The sequence below is a fragment of the Cataglyphis hispanica genome, chromosome 1 (assembly GCF_021464435.1).
Source record: "Cataglyphis hispanica isolate Lineage 1 chromosome 1, ULB_Chis1_1.0, whole genome shotgun sequence".
Classification (NCBI taxonomy): Eukaryota; Metazoa; Arthropoda; class Insecta; order Hymenoptera; family Formicidae; genus Cataglyphis; species Cataglyphis hispanica.
In genome coordinates this window covers 5,632,470-5,653,725 of record NC_065954.1, presented here as the reverse complement: position 1 = coordinate 5,653,725, position 21,256 = coordinate 5,632,470, and the positions used below count along the sequence as shown (strand labels likewise).

Below are 21,256 nucleotides of genomic sequence, written 5' to 3'. Positions count from 1 at the left end.
GAAAAATGTCATGTAACTATCGTTATACGAGATTACGGCCCAAAGGATAATTGCAACTTAGTTTCTCTCAAAATACCTGTTTCTTAAATAATGGAAAATAACATTGGTTTCATTAGAAATATTCATCTTCAGTGATGGAATTGTCGATTGAAAAATGAGCGAGTGAAATATTGATATATGCTCATATGCGATGGAATGATTGTATTAGTGTTAAAAATTTTTAATGAAACTATCAAGATGCGTTTTCTTGCATATTGTTTCACGAATATAATATGGGAGACGTACAAAATCAATATTTGTGCAATTTTGATCATGCACGCCATCAGCTTCTTTTAGACGAAAGAATGTGAATAAGCTTTTTATATCCATATTATTTATTCAGTACGTGGTTTCTCTCTCTTTTTTACAAAATTTTGCGAGTGATAACAAACGCAGTATTCGCATGCGTTATGAATTTCGATAATCAATTATCTCCAATTTACATTTTATTCCTTTATTTATATCTTATATTTATTTATTTATGATTACACACGCGCGCGCGCGCGCACACACACACACACACACATATCTATATTTTCGTTTTGTGATACACTACATGTATTTTTAATTCTTAATGAATTGCTTATCGAAAAGGAATTACTGATCGAATGGACCAATGATATTAGAAACGTTAGCATGTTGATTTCTCATTATCTCTATCCTTATCGCAATATATGTGCAACATTTACGATATGTCGAGATGTATCGATGTACGAATGCTTTCAGAAGATATAAATGTTTACGACTGCAATAAGTCCAAGTTCCCCTTCCACACTAAATAATGTAATTTGATGTTTGGTAATGCGAGAGAATTTACATATTCTTTAAATTACAATATTTGCATTTTTAATATGAGACTATATATTTTGAAAAGAAACTTTTAAATAATTAAAAATAAAACTTTTTAAGGAAAATGTGACCAATGCAACACAAATGTTGCAAATTGATAAAGAAACTGTTATTTGAAACAGATCTTACATGTTCTAATATATTGCTTATTTTAATATTTTCGGAATGGAATACCTGTTGATATAATTTTAAAAAGTTCACTTTTAAGATTGTTTTTTTTTTTTTATTAATAAATAGCATAACTTTCTGAGAAAGAAGACACAGTGTTCGTATTAGTCGTAGAGTATAAATATTTGCTAGTGGTTATGGTAGATGATTAATATCACATTATAATTCTGCATAACTATCTTTCTATTTCATCGTTCTGCCATAATTTTGTTAACTTTTAGCTATGATATAATATTACTATTATTTTCCTATTATGATATTGATTGGTGAGAACTTTTAAATATTCGGCCATTTGAGCAAAGAAATATTCCAAGTATTGATCCAAGGCGAGCTGTGCCTAGTTACACGTGCTGCCATTACTTTATACTCCGCAAGTTGAAAATGAATTTAGTTATTCGCTCAAGTGATGAACACTCGTTAATAAATTTATTTACATAAGAATTATATGTACAATTTATAAAAATTAAATTTAATTAAAATTAAAGCTTACTACATATCTTGATATAATTAAAATTGAAATTTGGAAAATCTTGTTAGAGCATGTAATTAAATTCTTCGCGCGTTCTATATAACGTATCTAAATGTAAGTTTCATATAAAAGAGAGTTGGCTTATATCACACTCATATTCGGAGTAACTAACTGATACATGGTTGCGTATAAATACTGGGAGAGGTAAGATCGATAATATATATATATATTTACTCTCGTAATTTATGAAAACTACGGAAAATCATACAAAATATTATATATATATATATATATATATATATATATATATATATATGTATGTATATAATATAATATAATATAATATAATATAATATAATATAATATAATATAAATATAATATAATATGAAATTGATTTTTGTCCACATTATCTGATCTTTATTATGAAATGAGCGATGCTTGTAGAATCCGTGACAAACGCTACATTAACCGTTAATTCATTAAGATGATCTACAATAATTCTAATTGTGAGTGAGCCAAGTTTAAGTGCACTCGCACAAGTTAGCGTCCGATACCACCTTGAATTGCAGATTTCATTCCGCACACACGCCACGCACGGTGTTAACTCAATTATCATCGTACGGGCGATAAAGCATACGTTAAGACCTCATTCATGCCGACAGCTGGAAGTTTCAAACGACGTCACGATTATCCCGCGATATGAAGCTCTATGATATTACGGAGGTTTTTTATGAGTTTAGTGTTGTGAGATTATCCTACATAAAATAATTAACTTTTTATATACTTAATTACATCTTCTAAAAAAGGCTGTATTATTTTTTCTTATTGAAATTAGATTATAATATAATCTAGATAAGTAAAAAGATAGGAAGTAATAAATTAGTAAGTAATTTTTTTTTATTGTAAAAAGTAAACTCAAAACTGTTAATATTTAGTATTAATATAACGAGAAGCAAATATATGATATGATATGAGGTTAAAAGAAAAGCTTGTGATAATATTTGAGCCATATATTTTCGTGATATTGACCCTCGACAGTTTCTTTACAATCTCCCATCAAACGTACGCATGATTCTCGAAGAAATTCACGCGAGACTTAAACTATTGTTGTGCCGAGTCTATAATACAAGTTTTTAACGTCTCCGAAAAAGGAATCTATCGCAAATGGCAAGCAATCATTTTTGAATAAACAATTTCTTGCCGTTCGCAGACACGTCAGACGTGACAAAACTTTGCTGTATGAATCAAGGATACGTAAATACGTAACGAGGGTGGTAGTTGGCGCGACTTTGCTTCGATTGACCATTGGTTTATGTATTGTTCGGTTATACCAATGCGTCCTTGAGGTATGCGATTGAGAACTGGATTTCATTAGCATTTTATATTCCACGTTTATTAACTTAGAATAAGTCCCTTTTTTCGTGACTGATAGCCGTTAACATAATTCTTGTTCGTTATGTATCTGATAAGCAATTTGATTGCACATGGATTAATCAGCTTTAATTTGACTTACTATATTCCTTGTATACACAGCGTAACAATGATGAACTAATATTTTAATAGGTAATGATTAAGATCTTTTATGACTCTATTTTCAGATAATTAATTAAATGATTTATTTATCAAACTATACTCATTCTGTAAAAATTTATGACGTTTCTTCGTATTTATTTTTTAATCTTTTCTGTGAAGTTACATAATATTTAATTGAAATCTATTAATTTACTGATTTATCCAATACGACAGAATTGTATATGGTGACAGAATACTTTGAAGATAACTGAATGTAAAATTCGTTGTTAATCGGGAATGAAATTATTTAGGAATAGTATAGTCTATGTTGTGTATTTTGTTACTACAAACAAGTATATTCAAAAAGAACAATTTAATAGACTAAATAATAATAACCGTATAAATAATAATTGATACGATTGTTATTAACATGTATTTTCATTATGGATCTATAACTAACAATTTGATGCATAAATTATTTTGATAGTATATGTTAATTTATTTATTAATTATCAATTTGTTGTAGAAACAATTAGTTGAATTTCTCTAATTAATAAAATCATAAGTTAACGAGATATGATTTATCAATTCATCAATTCTCGAAAAAAAAGAACAAATAATTTTTGATACTACTCATATATAAAATGTTTGAGATAAGAGCTGTATAAACGGTTCTTATATAGATTCATTAAAATTATAAATGCATTCGTATTATACGTTAAATTATGAAAGGTGCGAACAATTATATAAATGCGAATCATTGTTGTTAGTTGGTAATAATTATCGACTTTTATAACGAGAAAATCATACTAATTGAGTAAAAAAATATTACTTTTTTATTTTAATTTGAGTTCAATAATTTATTACTTCGTGAATTTTTTTACGCAATAATTTATAACAGAGGCTATTGCTTTATCGTGATATTAGGACGTTCGATTATTCGCTCAAGTTTGCGTTTGTCAAATATGTCATATGAATATTATACATTTGACCGTTCTATATTGTCGCGCGGCGTTCTTTTAGAGGAACGTCAGCATGTTTAATGCTTTATATATCAACCGTTGCTCAATGGTGTCTTTATGTAGAGTGTAGACGGATCCTCGGATCTATACAGATAAATCAGACTGTTCACATTGCCAAGGTTTTCTATTAAATTTTCTTCTCATTTTATCATCGAATTAAATCAACGCCTTTATTAATCGCTTTTCTACTTAAGTAAAATTATTTTTTATAAATACACAATTCACATATATATATGTATATATAAATGTTTAAAAAAATATCTTTCTAGAAGAGAGATATAGTTTATTTTTTATTTAAAAGAATAAAATTTTAAAATTATATTATTCAATTATTTTATTATTTCGAAATTGTTTATTTAAATTCGAAGTATTTAAAATGAGAATCAATTTGTGATAGAGCGAACAGTATTTGATAGTAAGGAGCTAGGAAGCTAGAAAATTAAGCAACACTTTTGAGTTTTGATTACGACTTTTTCTTGTTGCAGTCTGTACCCACAAGACCTAAAAACGTGGGAACCGATCGGTGAGACTTGGCGGCGTGCGAGGGTGGTGTCCGCGGGCATCACCGAAAGCTGGGGCATCTCGAGGACGAGGAGGAGGTCCTGGAGGAGGAGGTGGCCCGCAGGCGGGACGGAAGGTCGGAGGTGACTATCCACCCCACATGGACACCACCCCCAAAGGACCCCCCGTACCCCCCACACCGGATATCCTGTCACCATTATCTCGCCGCGGAATATCCGACTTGAGCGTCGTTACGGTGCCGCGTCGTGCCTTACGTCGCCGTCAACGCTGTCGAATATCCAATACTAGGCACCCTTCATTGCTTTTGAGAACATCATCTTCATTAAAGTCATTTCCGTCTTCACCTACGTGCCTCGATCCTCTTCGTCCTTTGTGCCCTGCGGTAGAAAGACCGCCGATCCGTCGTCGACTCTTCAGTTTCCTGAGAACGAAACATCACGCTCGAGGATCGTTTATCGCTGCTGGCAGTGAGACGATCTTATCCAAAGGTGACACGACGACGCTGGCTGATCAGCGGGTAGACGGAAAGTTTTGTACGTACCACGTTTTTATACCGCGTCGACGCGCGTTTGATACCTACTTTACAACAGCCGACCAGGGTCGCATCGAGAGATCGCATCGTCTAACGGCTGTCATCTTTCGCACCGGCGAACATATCGACAGATTCCGTCCACAGAAGCGCCTAACTCGAAAGTACAGCCTAAAACTACGCGAACAATGTCGCGCAGCGCTGCCACGCAGCCTATGGAAGGTGAGTATTTATTTATCGACGCGCGATTCATGTCGCGTCTCGATGCGTCGAAGCGACTCGTCTTTCCGCGCTACATTATGATAATACTTGTCAGCATCAATGATTCTCATTAGTAACAATGACATGTACATGTAATAGACATGTAATACGACATGTAATATGTGACATTGTGTTAAGCGAATATTGATTGAGTATTAATCGATTCAATTATTACATACAACTAATTTCAACTTTGTTTCAACAAAAATTACTCTTTTAAATCGAGTAGTAATTTCTTTATATACAATTTTGCTCTCAAATCCTTCAAATGACCAAGCTATATATACTTTTTGCGGAAATACTGTATGACGTTTCTACATGCATTTATTCCGTTAATCTTTTGTTATTCAATTACAGCTCAGTTTATTATCTCTTTCCTAGGTGTTCTATAACAGTCAGTACACACAGTAATAGTCATATTTTCCTAATTCTGAGAAGAGATTTTATGAAACTTTTTACTTAAACATTTAATTCTGCGAGTTCCATTTATTACTTTCTTATATTAAAAGATATTTGTATTTCAGTGATACAAACATAATTAATATCCATCACATCGCGTGCGCACATATATAGGATTAGGCACCTATTTTGCACGTCTTAACTGTAAATTATGAAAAATTGTTACATGTGAAAGTTGCATAATTTCAAGGTCATTGCAGAGTACATTTACTTTTTTTTTTTTTTTATAATTGCAGATGTTTTGCAGATTTGAAAATCAATCTAGTTTTTTCTTTTTTTTTAATGGGACCCTAATTTTTTTTGTAAATCGATTTCTTGCAATATTAGGTCTAAAAAATTATAAGAGTAATATAACCAAAAATTTTATAGTTTACGAGATATTTTATATTATCAAATTAAAATATTTAAAATAAAATATTTTATAAATCTATATTCAATTTTTAACTATTCTAACTTTTACAATTTTTAGCTCTTATAACTTTTTACGCCTAATTTTTCGAAAAATTAATTTATTTATATAATTTATAAAAAAGAAATTAGGATGATTCGATTAAAAAAAAAAACTAGGTTGATCTTCAAATCAATAAAACATCTCTAATTAAAATATGGATATATTATGTAATGACTCTCTTAAAATAACGCAATTTTTATATGTAACAATTTTTCATAAAACATAATTTACAAATTAATTAAGGTATGCATATTAAGTGCCTCACTTTTTACATATAAGAAGCCTCTTATTTGCTTTGAATTACTAATTAATTTATTATTATTATTCTATTATAATTCAATATTCATTATTATTCTATACTATTTATATTTCTTTTAAGGCGAAAATTATTTTTTACCGACTCGTATTATTGTTCCGTTAAACGTTAAAGTACAGCTTAAGTTCCCGAATCTTTCATACCATCCGTGTAGTAGAGATATAGCTGGCGGACGGATCGATCGATTCCCTGGCTGCAGCTGTGTTCGCCACTGCTAGTGCAGCAGCAACCCTCTTTACCCCCGTAGTTGTCGACGACGCTCGTTGTCGTCGTCTCGAATTTTCGCCACGCCGTCATCACCAGCGTCGCGACGTCGAACGGCGCGTGGCGCCGTCGTTGGACGACGCCTCGAGGTCGCGCGAATCTCGACACCGAACCAGCAGCTCCTGTGTGTGTATGTGTGTCGTGCGAACCGATCCGTTTCCATCGCCGGGTGAAGTGCGCCGTCGTGATCCTTCGAAAGGAGAGGAACGCGGACACTCTCGGTGCGTGAGTGCGTGTACGCGCGTTCGCAAGCTCCTCGTTATCAATCAGTCGTCTTATCGCGCGTGCTGACTCGTCGTTGTCGACTCACGGCTCGGTGCGCTCCCGAGACGATGAAGGTGATGATAACGACGATGACAACTACGGTGATATAATGATGATGATGGTGATGATGACAGTGCCGGTGCCGGTGTTACGTTAAATGAAAAACGGTGTCCGCCCAATCACTGGCTGATCTACTTGCGACTTTGATATATATTCTACGAAGGGAGAGAACGCGCGTCTTGTGAGTTATAACGATAATGACAATGCAACCATCCGGACGTCTGCTTCACGTCATCATCGGTCAGCAGTCTTGTTCATATTTTCGTTTTAATCGTGCAGCAAATCGTACGAATCGTATCGAACGTAACAGCAAACGTTTTCAGTGATGTAATGACGAAGGTATCATAATACGGATTCGCTATGACATCTGCCGACGTCATCAAACCCCTCATCCACCTTTGCATAATAATCGTGGGCAATCGAGGGATTTATTAGGGTGTTGATACGACTGTATTGTATAGTCGACGAATCCGATTTATCCTCTGACAATCCTCTTCCGCGTTGGTCCGCGTATACGCTCGGGAAACCAGCGTTGACCTCATCGCGACGGCGATCGATTGCCGTTTAAAAGCCTCTCGGGCGTTCATACGCGCCTTGTCGCTGCACGCGCTTACGCGGTAAGGCTCCTTTCTCGATTTCAAACATATAATCCCTTTTTCTTCTTTAATATTATTAAAATTAAATTTTATTCGATGGAAAAGCATGATGATAAAGATAAATTAATTGGGAGAAAATTATATTTAGTTACTAAAAATTTAATTAATTTTATTTAGTGAGAAATATAGATTAAATTATAAATTATTTTTATTTATTTTATTGAAGAGATTAATTAATTGGAAATATTTGATTTTGAGATAAATTATTTTTCTCTTTTGTTCGGAAAATTTTCATTAGATTTTTATTTCTATTAAAATTTTAGCCAGATTAATTCACGAAGTTTTATTAAAAAGGGAAAATTAATTTCAATTAAACGAAAAATATCGATTAACTTTTTACTTTTACTTTTTCATGAAAATAAAGTTATTGATAAAATCTGTCGCAGTTCCATTAACTAAAAAATTAATTTAATTCAGTTGAATGAAAAATATGGATTAAATCTTTCTTTTTATTAAATCGGATAGTTGAAACCTCCATATATTAAAGTTTTTCTATTTAGTTCTTTTTCCTTCACTCGATCTTGATATCGCTTTTTCTCTTTTTGTGTCTGGACGACGATCGTTAGAACGACGTCGACGAAGTCTTCGTAGCGATTATAGTGAAATCGTCGCTCCCTCGAAGATGACGAATGGAAAAATCCCATGTCGCGTATTGAAATCGAGAAGAGACAATCCCTTGTGGTCGAGAAAATCTCCAAATTTGAGAGAACGAAAAGAAGTTTAGATTTATTATGAAATACATGAAATTAATGGGATCTTTCTCGAAAAGGCGAGAAAAGCGAGGAAAAAATAACGACCAGAAGATTGTTTTTGCATCTGTTTTTTTTAATTTTTTTTAAATTTTTTTTATTAATTTGCCTTGTAAAACAGACAAATATTGAAAAAGGACGATGTTGATCGCGATTATCGAATGCAAAATGCATTTCCCTTTTGCCTCAGGATGAAAAGTAGGTTACTCAACCTTTTCGATTTTACAGCTGCATTTGCGTGCCTATCGATCGATAAACCGCAGGGAATGATGAGGGACAGGATGAAGTTCGCGTTTTCATTTGAACGCGCAGTGAAGTTTAATTAATTAGAAATCTTCTCCAGCGTGTATTGCGAAGCGCGTTATTTAGCTTGTCTTTCACGGCGACATTTATCGAGTCGGGCCAAACATAACCCGACCTTGTAAACGTATTTTTTATTTGCTGAAAGAAATTATATTAGCGTAACGATGTGAAGTTTTCTCCGGGGAAGTTTTTCGTACAGTTGCCTCGTCGGAAAAGGGAGCGCCGTTCATGCCACGTGTCGTTAATCATATCTGTCGGATGCTTTACGAACGCACACGCGATCAATAATAAACACGCAGATGGACAATCAACTAGTGGCTGAATTATTGCAAAGCTATAAGTAAATAGACGCTTCATCGAGAATTCTATTACATCTGACAGTTGATCGAGTGTCGATCGTAAGATTACTGGAGCAGCATGGAGATTGTTGATTTTGTAGCCGTAAAATAAAAGTAAAACTGGCTAATCTTGATGGAAAACGAGTTTTCAGTATCTAAGGACATTATATACAAACATTGACTTCATTATTAGAAGAATTATGCAAATACATTCACGTATCGTTTTTGCGTTTTTAAACATATTTGTTTTCTTTGAATTTATCAAACAGCTTTATTATTACACTTAATTATTAATTAATTTATTGAAAAATAATACTTTTAAGAAGGCTGTTGCTCCATCGTGGACACTTTTATCTTTCGTTATGAGAGGAAAAAGGAAAGAGATGTTAATGATGCAATTTACTTTAATCTATTTTTACTTAATCGCTTAGCTCGCAATCGATCGAAAACTGGTACTGTGTTATACGGAATGTCTTCACTTGCTGTAATAACTACTGACATTCGTTAAGAACTTTAAAATAGATTTCCGTATAACGATAATTTGATAGAAAAAAACACCTTATCAACATCGATGACAATCAACATTAGAAATTAGATATTTTTAGCTAGCTAGGTTTCAAGATATAAACGAAAGTTTTATCAAATCGAGTTTAAATTAATTTAAATTTAATCACATAGCTTAAGTGTTTAAAAAAAATTTAATTTATATTTTAGTCAGCAAGATTTTTAAAATTGAGAACTAGGGGAGTCATAAGTTTTTCAATTATAGATCTAATTCTGTCAAAGAATTTATCGTCATATAACATCCTGCATGTAGGGACGCTGATTTACGCAAGACAATGATTCTGGTTGTTGGCCTGGAAAACTTAAACTAGAGCGATTTAATAACACTCTCGACACTCGTAGGGAATATGAACAGTTCAGTTATTATTAATGGCTGGTGTATATATGCATTGAGATAATGATTATTTAATACATTCGACATATTATATATCTATATATTGTACTACTCTAATATTTACTATTAATAACGTGAGTATTTATCTAAATTTCTATCACACACACATATACATATATATAAATAGTGATTAATAGATTTCGAACAGTTTAAATATAAAAAATTATTAAGCAAAAAGAAATTTTCTAACTATTATTTTTTATTTTTATTATTATTATATATATATAAAACTTCTTTTAACAAATTAAATTTTCTACAAGATTTTTCTAACAAAAAGATATTAAAGTATAATCATGGCTTTTTTAACTTTCTTTTAATTTTGTTTGTAAAAAAGATCTCTAAAAATGTCTCATCACATACAAATATATTTCAAAATCAGCAAACTCTCCCGTTCTCGAAATACGAGAATACAGGAAACTTTTTGTAAGCCAATGTCTAGAATTGCAAATTTGCGTCATAGCGAGAACGTATTGTCGTTTATGTCAATCTACGGATGGAATTATACACAAATGAAAGTAGTTCGAGAGTAGCCAGCCGGTGATAGGATCGATCGGCTGACTGGAGAAATATACACGTGGGAGAGAAAAAGCAGCCCATGTATATTGACAATCGCGAGAATTTATTAAAAAAGTTCCACGATATTCTAGACAGATCTCTCCTTTATGTATACTTTATGAAATAACTTGAAAATTATTTTTATTTCTTGATATTGAAAGGTATTTTATTTTCGAGATGTCTGGATTGTTGTCTGCAAGATGAGACATTTCCCTATAGAGATATCTTAATTTATTTACTATATTTTAAATTACACCTGTTAGAATAATTTTGTTAACATCTGATAATATAATGTGTAACGAATATAAAAACGAAATTTTTTAATTCTTGAAAAGATACAAGGATTGATATTCTTTATATTTTTTGTGATTTAATTATTTTGGCTTGAGAAAATAAATGATCGAAATTAAAAATTTGAGTCATTACATAAATTCTGCCTTTTCATCTAGATTTATGGGTCTAAAATGGGGACAAAATGTCATTGATTGCTATGCGACTTTTTGCTTCTGACAGCAATGTTTGAATGTCCCACTTTTGTGTATGTTTCCTGGAAAATTGCAATTTTGCGTGGGTCATTTCATTATCATTTCATTATACAATAATTCAAGAATGAATTGGCCGAAATTATGTCCCTTCGATTTTCGGCAGCGACGGTTCTTATCACAATGTACGCAGTGCGACATATAATGAGAATGACTTTCTTTCTTTTTTATTTGTTTTAATATGCATTTCTTTAAATATTTTATATTTTATATTAATTGCGCGTTACGTTTTGATATTTTTTTAAATGTAATATTGTTTTGTTAGAGTCAAATTATCTTGCAGTTTACAATTAATCTAACATTGAATCTTACAATTAGTTGCGTTTATAAAATTGTATCGAATGGACTCGTAATTAAACAAATTATTTAGTTTGAAAAAAATAGAGAAATGAAACGAAAGTAGTTTATTTATAAAGATAATAGTTTTGAGAAACATTAAGGGATTTGGATTTGTAGTCCAGAATAATCGTTAATCCAAATGGATTTGCGTTACATCATAGTGCAATACATAATCACAGCAGTTTTCATTACCATACAGCTGCATTGTCTGGGGGGAAGATAGAAAAAAAGCATCTGACTCATTATCAGTATGCGCTGCTCGTGTGGGTGTATAGAACTGTATCACCAACAAAGCTGGATAATTGAAACGAATGACAGGGCGCCCTGGTCGAGTGCCAATTATCGAATACACATCGCTTTAACTGCGATTAAAGGTGCAAAAAGCTCTATGGCACAGTTAGCATCGTACATTGCTCGTGTTTTTTCGAAGTACTTTATTCTGGCTTCGCGTAAAACGATACGAGTTACATAACGTCTCACAATCAGATGCAAAAAGTATGACGCGACAAGAGTACAATATAATAAAGTATGCTGTCATATCTCTCTCGAATCTTCGTTTTATACTCAAGCACGTGTCTAGGATTCGTACCTTCGAGAAAGTTGTATGATGATGAAGATAAACGATATCAGTTTTATGTATCAATATTGTATTATTTTATTTTATGGTTGAATTGCAATACAATGTTAATTTTTTTCTAAATATTGAAAATTTGAACTTTAAGAATAATATTTTATCTAAGATATTTCCATACACAAAAGATTCTGCCAAAAATTACACAATAAATCTCGGATGCCAAAAATTTCCACGGTGATGTAAGCGATAAGAACGCGTTACGTTTATTTCCATTTCACGCTGCTTTTGTATAGATGTATAATCGACATCTTGTCATCGGGACGTGATAACACGAGTCATCAATGATAACAAATCGACAATGCTTTTGTAACTCGACTCCCATCGAGTTCCGATGCAAATATATCGATGACGGTCCCGTTTATTTTACGATTAAGCTTCCGCTTAATGCGTGCGCGAACTTCGTAAAATTCTCTTTGAGGAGGGAAAAATATGTGACGCATGCGCGAAGAGAAAAAAATAAATGGATATATATATATATATTTCGATCGCAAGCTGACGATGAGATTGCGATGTGTTCCGAACTTTCCCTTTTTTATCATTGACGTTTTCGAGTCGCGTCAAACTTTTGATTTCATGCGCGTATAATGTAGAGGATTTCTTTATTATCCTTCTACTTCTGTTTCTCCAAGAAGGAGATGGAGAATCAATTAAATCTCAACTTTAATTGATGTTTATAGAGGAGATTCGTCACTGAGCTATTATTATCCTAGTATTGACGTAACTGCTATACTTTTATCTAGTCTCTGGTATCTATGATTCGCGGAAAGAACGCTCGATTTTTCGTTTATACTCTCTTTTTTAAAAGTAACTATAAGCATTTATACGAATTTGAATAAAAGTACTCTGTTGCTACATAATGGATCAGTATAACGACTTGCTATAATGATAAAGAGAATCGTTACATTAATATATTTTCCAATGGAAATGGAGTGTGCTTGCGCGCGGCTCCATTATCATAGAAAACTGTGCTTCCAGACAAATCTAGACGATATCATGAAAGTCCCTGTTGTAGACTTCTGCACGTCACACCGTGTCAGAAAATCCGAGGCTAATTATGACGAGCGTACATCCGTACTCACATATATAACCATCACTCTATACTTAGCACTACGAGGAGATAGGATGATTTGTTTACGATTTCTCGAAGTGAGACAACGAACAGCTGACTCCACTAAAAGAACAGAAAGATCTAAACTTAACTATATCCCAAGTAGGAAATAGTTAATGTAAAAGAGAAAGAAATACAATGGATATTAATATCGTATATAATATATATTGTCTTTATTATTATTTATATTCAACGTATTTTATACTTAAAAAATTAATTAAATAAATAATTACTCGGCAACGGATTAAAGGTTGAATTATATTTTTTTTATTAGATGTATATATAAAATTTTGAGTAGTAACACACGAGTATATTTTTTCTATTTATATGTTGAATATTAGCGGCGGATATTTATCGCATTAGGCAACACATTATTTCCCTCGATAATACTTCGACATATCGGAAACGATTTTCTGGTTGAGCACCATTATATCTTATGTAAGAGCCGCCCCTTTTATACTCTGCGTCTTTCGTTGCGATCGACTGATGGGTTTGACATCAACGTCGTAATGCTTGAAAATATCGGGCTTGAATTATGCGCGATCACTATAAAATCCGTTCGCCATTATTTCGGGAGGAAGCTTGGGTATTTTTGTTGCTAGACGCGAGAACACAGAAGTGGTGGCGGGCGACTTTGGCGAACGATGACATCATTCTAGTATGCGAGATCAAGGACGACGAAGAGCGTACTGAACGCTGCTTTTCAAAGGATCTGCGCTCGTCTAAATGCACTTATACTCATTCGTGAGAGTATTCTTGTTCTTGACTTCCTTAGGAATGTTAGGTACATTATGTTTATTAATTAAACTAAAGCATACATTAATGAATTTGCTTTTATCTTTTTCCTGAGATTAATTTAATAGTCCTTTTAAAAAAAAATAACACTCAATTTTTCTGATGAAGAATTGTTTTAATTTTTTTTTTAAGTTTTATTGTTAAAAGTCGCTCAGGAGTAAACAGTCTTAAATTTTTATGTTTCTTGTACTGTCATTATTCGCGATAAACTTGTTATGACGAGATGGAAATACAGGCGCCTTTTCACGATATACGGTTATGCTGTTTTGTTACCTATTTGATGGGTGGGGGGTCATTCTAATCTGCAAGCGGAACGAATGCGCCGCTTTCGAGAGTGGTCAATTATTATTTATGCGTAAATAGTACAGGTAGCTGATTTTATGGGCATACTGTATAGAATTAGCGAGAAATAGCTTTAGAAAACAGGATACTGAGCCGTCATCCGCTTATTACAAGCATCTCCGGTTACTGACACATAAACGCGGCATTTAACTTACGTGGGTGGATAAGTATGCGTTGCAATCTTTTTCTACAACATGTTTTTGCAAGGATGAGAGAAACATTTATTTAAGATTAAGAATAGTTTAATATATATGATAAATGTGTAAGTCGGATATAGAGGAGTATATCTCTATGTTTTTATTTTGGTGCTTTTTAATTCCATTTACTTATTCAAAGAGAGAGAGAGAGAGAGAGGGAAAGAGTTTAATGTCTATTAAATATTTTATTTATTTATTTGTTTATCAATATTGCGAAGCTGCGTGAAAAATTTTTTGCCAATTTTTCTTGTTTTATTTATAAATTATGATCGATCCGAAAAATATTATTCTAACATAAATCTTAAAATAATCTTTTTCCCTTTAAATAACAGTTTTTGTAAGTGCGTTTGCGTATGTTTTTTTAAATTTTTTAAAATTTTATAAGAAGACAAATATTGTTCTTGTTATTTTTACTTTAAAATAATCCAGTATTAAATATTAATTGGTCCTAAATTAATATTGCAAGTACAATAATCTGGTTAGATTCCACTGTTTTCCTGTTTCCTTGATAACAGAAGTCGTCAGGAAGGCGTGTTAAAGATAAGTCGTCTAACCGCATTACTAAATATATAACGAGAATAATGATAATAATAATAATAATAATAATAATTATTATTATTATTATTATTATACGGCATTTTTTCCATATGGTAATTTGGCGCCAGTCTAAATTAATTCTTATAGTTATATGATTAATAGATTATATGATTAATTATGAAAAGAGAAAATAATTTATAAGCTAATTATGATGTCCCCATTTGTAGTACAAGAACATATTTTATTTTGATATAAATAAATATACTTTTTTCAAAAAGTTATAGTACCGAAGCAATATCTCTAATAAATAATAAATAATAATAAAAAATAATAATAAATGATAAATTTTGCCACAAGTTTGTGCTTTAAATTCCTTCATTATTGCAACAATTAATCTCTACTTGGAAAGTTTCTAAAAATTGACCGCAAGGGATGATTATCGATGTCGAATCGTAGCAATTCCGTTGTGAATAATTCCGATTGCAGTCTTTTCCATTGTTGTCTACATGATCTTCGTACACAATCCTCAATCACGTTCACATGTTTACTATAGGCGTAACGATCGCATTGAGGAGATGTTTCAAGACTTCGTCGCAGGAAGAACATGTTTTCCTGTGTTCCACAAGAAGAGCAAAACTTCTGCGAATCCAGATTTCTGTAATGCGTTTATGGAAACCGAGAAAACTCGATAAATTTCCCTGACATTTTTCGCGCGGAAAATTGTGGACAACTGTGTTTTACCTAGGTAAAAGATGTTTACGCTTTGTACGTGGAAATAGACAGCGAACGCAAGGATTTCCAGTGACTCGAATCCCCGAGAAAGAATCGATCGGATAACTGGATCGCCGGTACGAGAGGCAGTCCAGTAGAAGAACTGTAGTCTAGTACAGTGAAATTGGGATCTCGAAGGGCCAGCTGGCGGACTAATGCGGTCCCGCAATGATCCGCGAGGACGAGAAGACGGTGGTGGGCCCCAGGTGGAACTATGTAAGAGGCGAAGCGCGAAGCGGGGGGGAAGAGGTCGTCTCGCCGCCGGCGGTGGCGTGGCTCAGGTGCCAGAAAGTGGCAGAAGAGGTTGGCCTTATAGAGGATTTATAGTTTGCGTAGGATAGACGATGAGCGTCGAGGTCGACACGCTGGAACTCGAGGTCTTCGAGGTGAGTCCTCAGCCCCTCTCGAGGACGCGACGAACGGAAGTCACCGCGAGACGCGTGAAAAAGAAGTGATTACAAAGAGATCGTGTTTGAGAAAATGCGATGTACTCGATGATATGATCGTCGAACATTCGTCGAGCAGGCGAAATTTTAATACGCAAATTTTAATCTGGATAAATTAACTGCTTAACTTCTCTATTGTCTTATACGATACTTCTAGTTAAGAGAAATCTAAGAATCTAAAGATAAATTGATCAACTAGCTTATAGCAAGCATATTATATAACAAATATATAATTTTATATACGATTTTATATACTTACGTAAACTTAACGATTATATACTTACAATTTTATTATAGTTATAATAGCCTGTTGCGTAACACGATGCGAAGAAGTCAAGCTTAGTAGATATATGTAGACTACATTGCATTTTTTTTCAAAAACATTTTATTATTTCTTTTTATATGTTTACTGGATATACGTTGATTTTTTAATTTTATGATAAATATTACATATATACAAAAAATTTACATAGTATATATACATATATATATATATATATATATATATATATATATATATATATATATATGTAAATGTAGTATTTTTTGCCGCTCACAAGACAAACAAATTTAATTTTATCTTATCGCTAGTTGAAAATAGCTTGTTGCAAAAACAGCAATTTGACTTTTCGAGTACATAATGCGGAAGCTGAAGAGTTATGCAATTTCGATACCATGCAATAGACTTCCGTTCGCTGGCCCGCGTGCTGTTTGACAAGTAATGCGCTTTGAATATGACTTTGTCGGTAAACGTGATTGAATTATTATATATTGCGACACATATGTCTGTCAAGTAATCAGTAAGATTAACGCGGACACATCCCTATCCTTACCCAGTTCCGATTCTTATTGCATCTTATTATTCGTATTAGTCAAATCATTCATAATTGTCCACGCGAAAAAGATCAATGCTTAAAAATAATTGAACAACTTTGTCTCAATGATATATCTACTCATCTTAATTATGGAATACATGCAACTTCTTTACGAGAAAAATACATAAAATATTTTTTATATAAAATATAAGTTTTTTCGTGTAATTTATTTTGTTTGTAAAGTTTTATTTTCAACAATCGTCTTGCATTTCTTTGATGCAAGCCCAATCTTGTTACATGTGAAATTGCCATCGCGTGTAATTTGAAACCAGCTTGCGAGAGTAAATCGGAGCATTTGAGCCATTCAGTCGAATCTTCGTACAGTTTGGTCAAGCAATCTCCGTACATATTTTCAACTATTAACAAGTACTTTAACATAATGTAATATCAACATATAAAATGGATATAAAAGATAGATCTGAAAAATATTCCAGATAGGGTAACGATAAAAAAAATAATGTGTGGAGATAAAACAATAATAATACAATAAATCGGTATTCGGATATTGAACGATTATGAAAAAATTTCGCAATTTTTATTAATTATTTAAAAGATGCATTTCTCTCAACACTAAGCAATTCATTTGCATATGCATTTTTGTATCTTTCATCTCCGTAAACTCTGACTTGAGAGATTTTTTCGCGCGTCATCCGCGGAGAAAAAAGATTAAGGGCGACAAGTGCACATAGTGGTTTATGGCTCAATAAAATTCTTATAGACGTTTGCGTCTATCGATGCACTGAAGCTTTATCGCGAGTACTGGAAAAAGACTGGATTCACTTTGTCCGTGACATGTTTTCATGCACGCGTGCCGCGCGATCTATACTCGTACGCCGCGTTGCTTTTCACGCGTTTTCTAGAGCACCCACGATCTTCGGCGAGTTTATTTTATACCCACATGAATCGCGGATAAATTGCTGGCAAAGTAGTACACACGGTGTAATCGATATTTACGCGCATGAAGAGTATATTACAACGATGGTTACTTCGTCAATCGAGGCACGTACGCACGCGTATAAAATTATATTAATTTTCTAATTTCTAATTGTATATATGTTATATATATATTATACCAAAATTATCAATATTCTCATCTGTATATTTATTTATTGTATGCATATCTCTTTTATTTATAGTAGATTAAATAGTATCAAGTTTAATGTAATGTAAATAATTGATTTGAATAGGAGACCAATTTTTTTAAATCTCTTTTAACGACCATTCTTTGTTTTTACGTGATCTTTTAAAAATGCAATGTCATGAGATGATATTGAAGTCCCATGAAGCTTTTCATAGTAGTCGATTTATTTTTAAACGTCGACGCAAACAAGATTTGCAGAGGTAGATGACGGCGCCACAATTTAATCCTATTAAATACTTTAAAAATTAAATCGAATAGTCACTAGTTGTCCCGCTAAGAGTTTGATATAATCAGATTGTATTTAACATATAATCATCTTAAAAAATTTCAATATTGATAATTTGTTTTAATAGTTTTCAAACAATTCTGCATTAATGAGATAATATTCTTTACATTCACGTTATTAATTTTTAACTATACCTTTACCTAGCATCCTTGTTTTTCTTTTGATCTTCTCTGAAGGATCCGCGCATAATAATTAACAAGAATTATTCTTACAATGATCGTGAAAAGTAATAGACACGAAAAAGCGCATCTATCGTGCCAAACAGCGTGTCCTCGACCGATCGTTTCTGCTCGTCCTTGAACGTGAATCGAGTAACGTGAATGTATTCATGTCGTGCGACTATAAGGTGAAGGATTACGACGACGAGGCCGAATTAACGGATGCGACGATACATCGTGGTACTGCGAGGACATCCAAGAGCAGCGAGACAGGTAGCCGCAGATGTTCGATGCAGGAGGCCGAGGAAGACGACAATGAAGGCGGCGGTGGCGGTGGTAACGGTCGCAGGAAGCGAAAGAAACGGCGGAAAATACAGCTGCGGAGCAAACTGCAGCTGCAACAACCACAGCTGGAGGTGACGATCAGTAGCGGTGGTCAACAGCGGTCACATGCTACGCTCACCCTCGCTTCATCGTCCGATGAGGTTGAGGCGGTGGGCGAGTGCTCGAAGAGGGATTCGTCCAGTAGTCTGGGTGGCGGTAGCCGGCATAACACCCTACGGGAATCCCTGCTGACAGTGTTAGGCAAGTTGGTGATTTGGAAGGGCACTAGGTATCGCTCCGCTACTGCCGCATCGTCTTCCTCGTCGGTGCCGCCGAATTCACCACCCGCCACCGAGTGCATCGGTCGTAGCACGTCCTTCTTCTCCAGCGGTGAGTTCCCACGAACAGGATCGTCGATTTTTTTTTTTTCCCTGGGAGTTACACCGCTGGCCTCAGTCAAGGTCCCAAGCGCGATATCTATACCAACTTATTCACATATACTTTTATTTCCGTGTTAATATGAAATATTGCCAATATTTATAGAGAAAATTTCTTACTTACATAAGTTATTACGATCTACTTTATATACGCGACTCTTTATCTTATATATATATATATATATATTTTTTTTTAACTATTGAAAAGAGGGAATCGCAAACTTTCTGTTGACAATTGCGATTTGACACTCGCCGTGTACGCGTTCCATTTGACTGACTCGCTGTATTTACATTTATGTCCCTTTTCTCGAAACAATTATGGCGAACAGAATAATGCATGTTACGCAATAGATACAATGATCAATGTTACGATCAATGTTATTTTAATGCAATTTTAGCGACCGTATACTTTGTGCGACCATCAAGGTTCCGTGCCTTGGACATTTGAATGATTTATTAAATTCCATAAATAAAATACGAGAGTATATATAACACCCACGTACTTTTCACGAACACGTGACAGCGAGGTATGCTCGCTATATAAGATCGATTCGATAGTTCTTTGTGGTAATATTACTGTGGAGTTTGCCACACAGTTCGCATGTATAACGAGCCAACGATTAATAGTTTAGCCAGTTATGTAAAACTGCCTCAGCAAATATGTAATAAGCGAGTGTAAAGCAATATGTGTTATAGATTAACCGATTAACTTCGAAAAAAATTGACTATAGAAATACTATATCTTCCTTTTCACGATCGTTCGAGTTATATTTTTTATTTGTGCAAATAAATTTTTATTTTTTTCCTTAATATCTTTTTTTACTATGATATTTTTTTCGACCTGATGCGAATGACAAATACATATATCTAATGAGAATCATTGATATTTTTTTTAAAACATAGAGAACAATAAGAATGTTTTGCTTATTGTGTCATCTTTACAGAAACAGAGAGGCGGATTCGCGCCAACAATCGCGAGTACAACTCACAGTTTAATTATGCGGTAAGGGAAAAATACCTTATATTTCTTACTATTTTATCAGAGCCTTATGAATGTACAATTTAAAAAATTAACAATATATATGTTATAAAGAAAAATTTAATGAGATCTGAAGATGATAGAAACATTACGAATATTTTATTGTTTTGCAGAATAATTACATCAAGACGTCCAAATATACGGTTTTGACGTTCCTACCATTGAATTTGTTCGAGCAGTTTCAGCGGCTCGCTAACTTTTACTTCCTCTGTCTGTTGGTGCTTCAGATTATCCCCGCCATATCCTCCTTAACCCCTATCACCACAGCCATACCGCTTATAGGGGTACTCACGCTCACTGCCGTCAAAGATGCCTACGACGACTTTGTAAGTTTTTTTTCTTATCATCAATTTGCTTTTGTTATCTTTTCTACATTCTGCGAAAACAAGAACAATCAAATGAGCTATATATTAAAACTAGTATCAAAACTAATATAAAAAGTTGTAAAATTATATTAAATGTAAACGTTATTTAGAAAAATATGCAGGTAAAAGAAATGTTTAACTTTTGAGAGAGAGAAAAATAGAATATTATTTCGCG

At 33.4% G+C, this 21,256-nt stretch overlaps 1 protein-coding gene across 11 annotated transcripts in view; it reads left to right on the top strand.

The window, feature by feature from the left end:
* LOC126849452 (phospholipid-transporting ATPase ID) overlaps positions 1 to 21,256 on the top strand; it is a 47,906-nt gene that overhangs the window by 16,498 nt on the left and 10,152 nt on the right. For 5 of the 11 annotated variants that reach the window (XM_050591349.1, XM_050591311.1, XM_050591331.1 and 2 more), the window contains exons 1-5: positions 7,000 to 7,803; positions 15,793 to 16,313; positions 19,105 to 19,630; positions 20,622 to 20,680; positions 20,830 to 21,042. In XM_050591349.1, coding sequence (XP_050447306.1) covers positions 16,179 to 16,313; positions 19,105 to 19,630; positions 20,622 to 20,680; positions 20,830 to 21,042 — 933 coding nt within the window. In that variant the 5' untranslated portion in view covers positions 7,000 to 7,803; positions 15,793 to 16,178. Of the gene's footprint in view, positions 1 to 4,545; positions 5,334 to 6,999; positions 7,804 to 15,792; positions 16,397 to 19,104; positions 19,631 to 20,621; positions 20,681 to 20,829; positions 21,043 to 21,256 lie in introns of those variants that run through there. The other 6 variants (XM_050591358.1, XM_050591367.1, XM_050591302.1 and 3 more) reach the window with 5 other exon arrangements.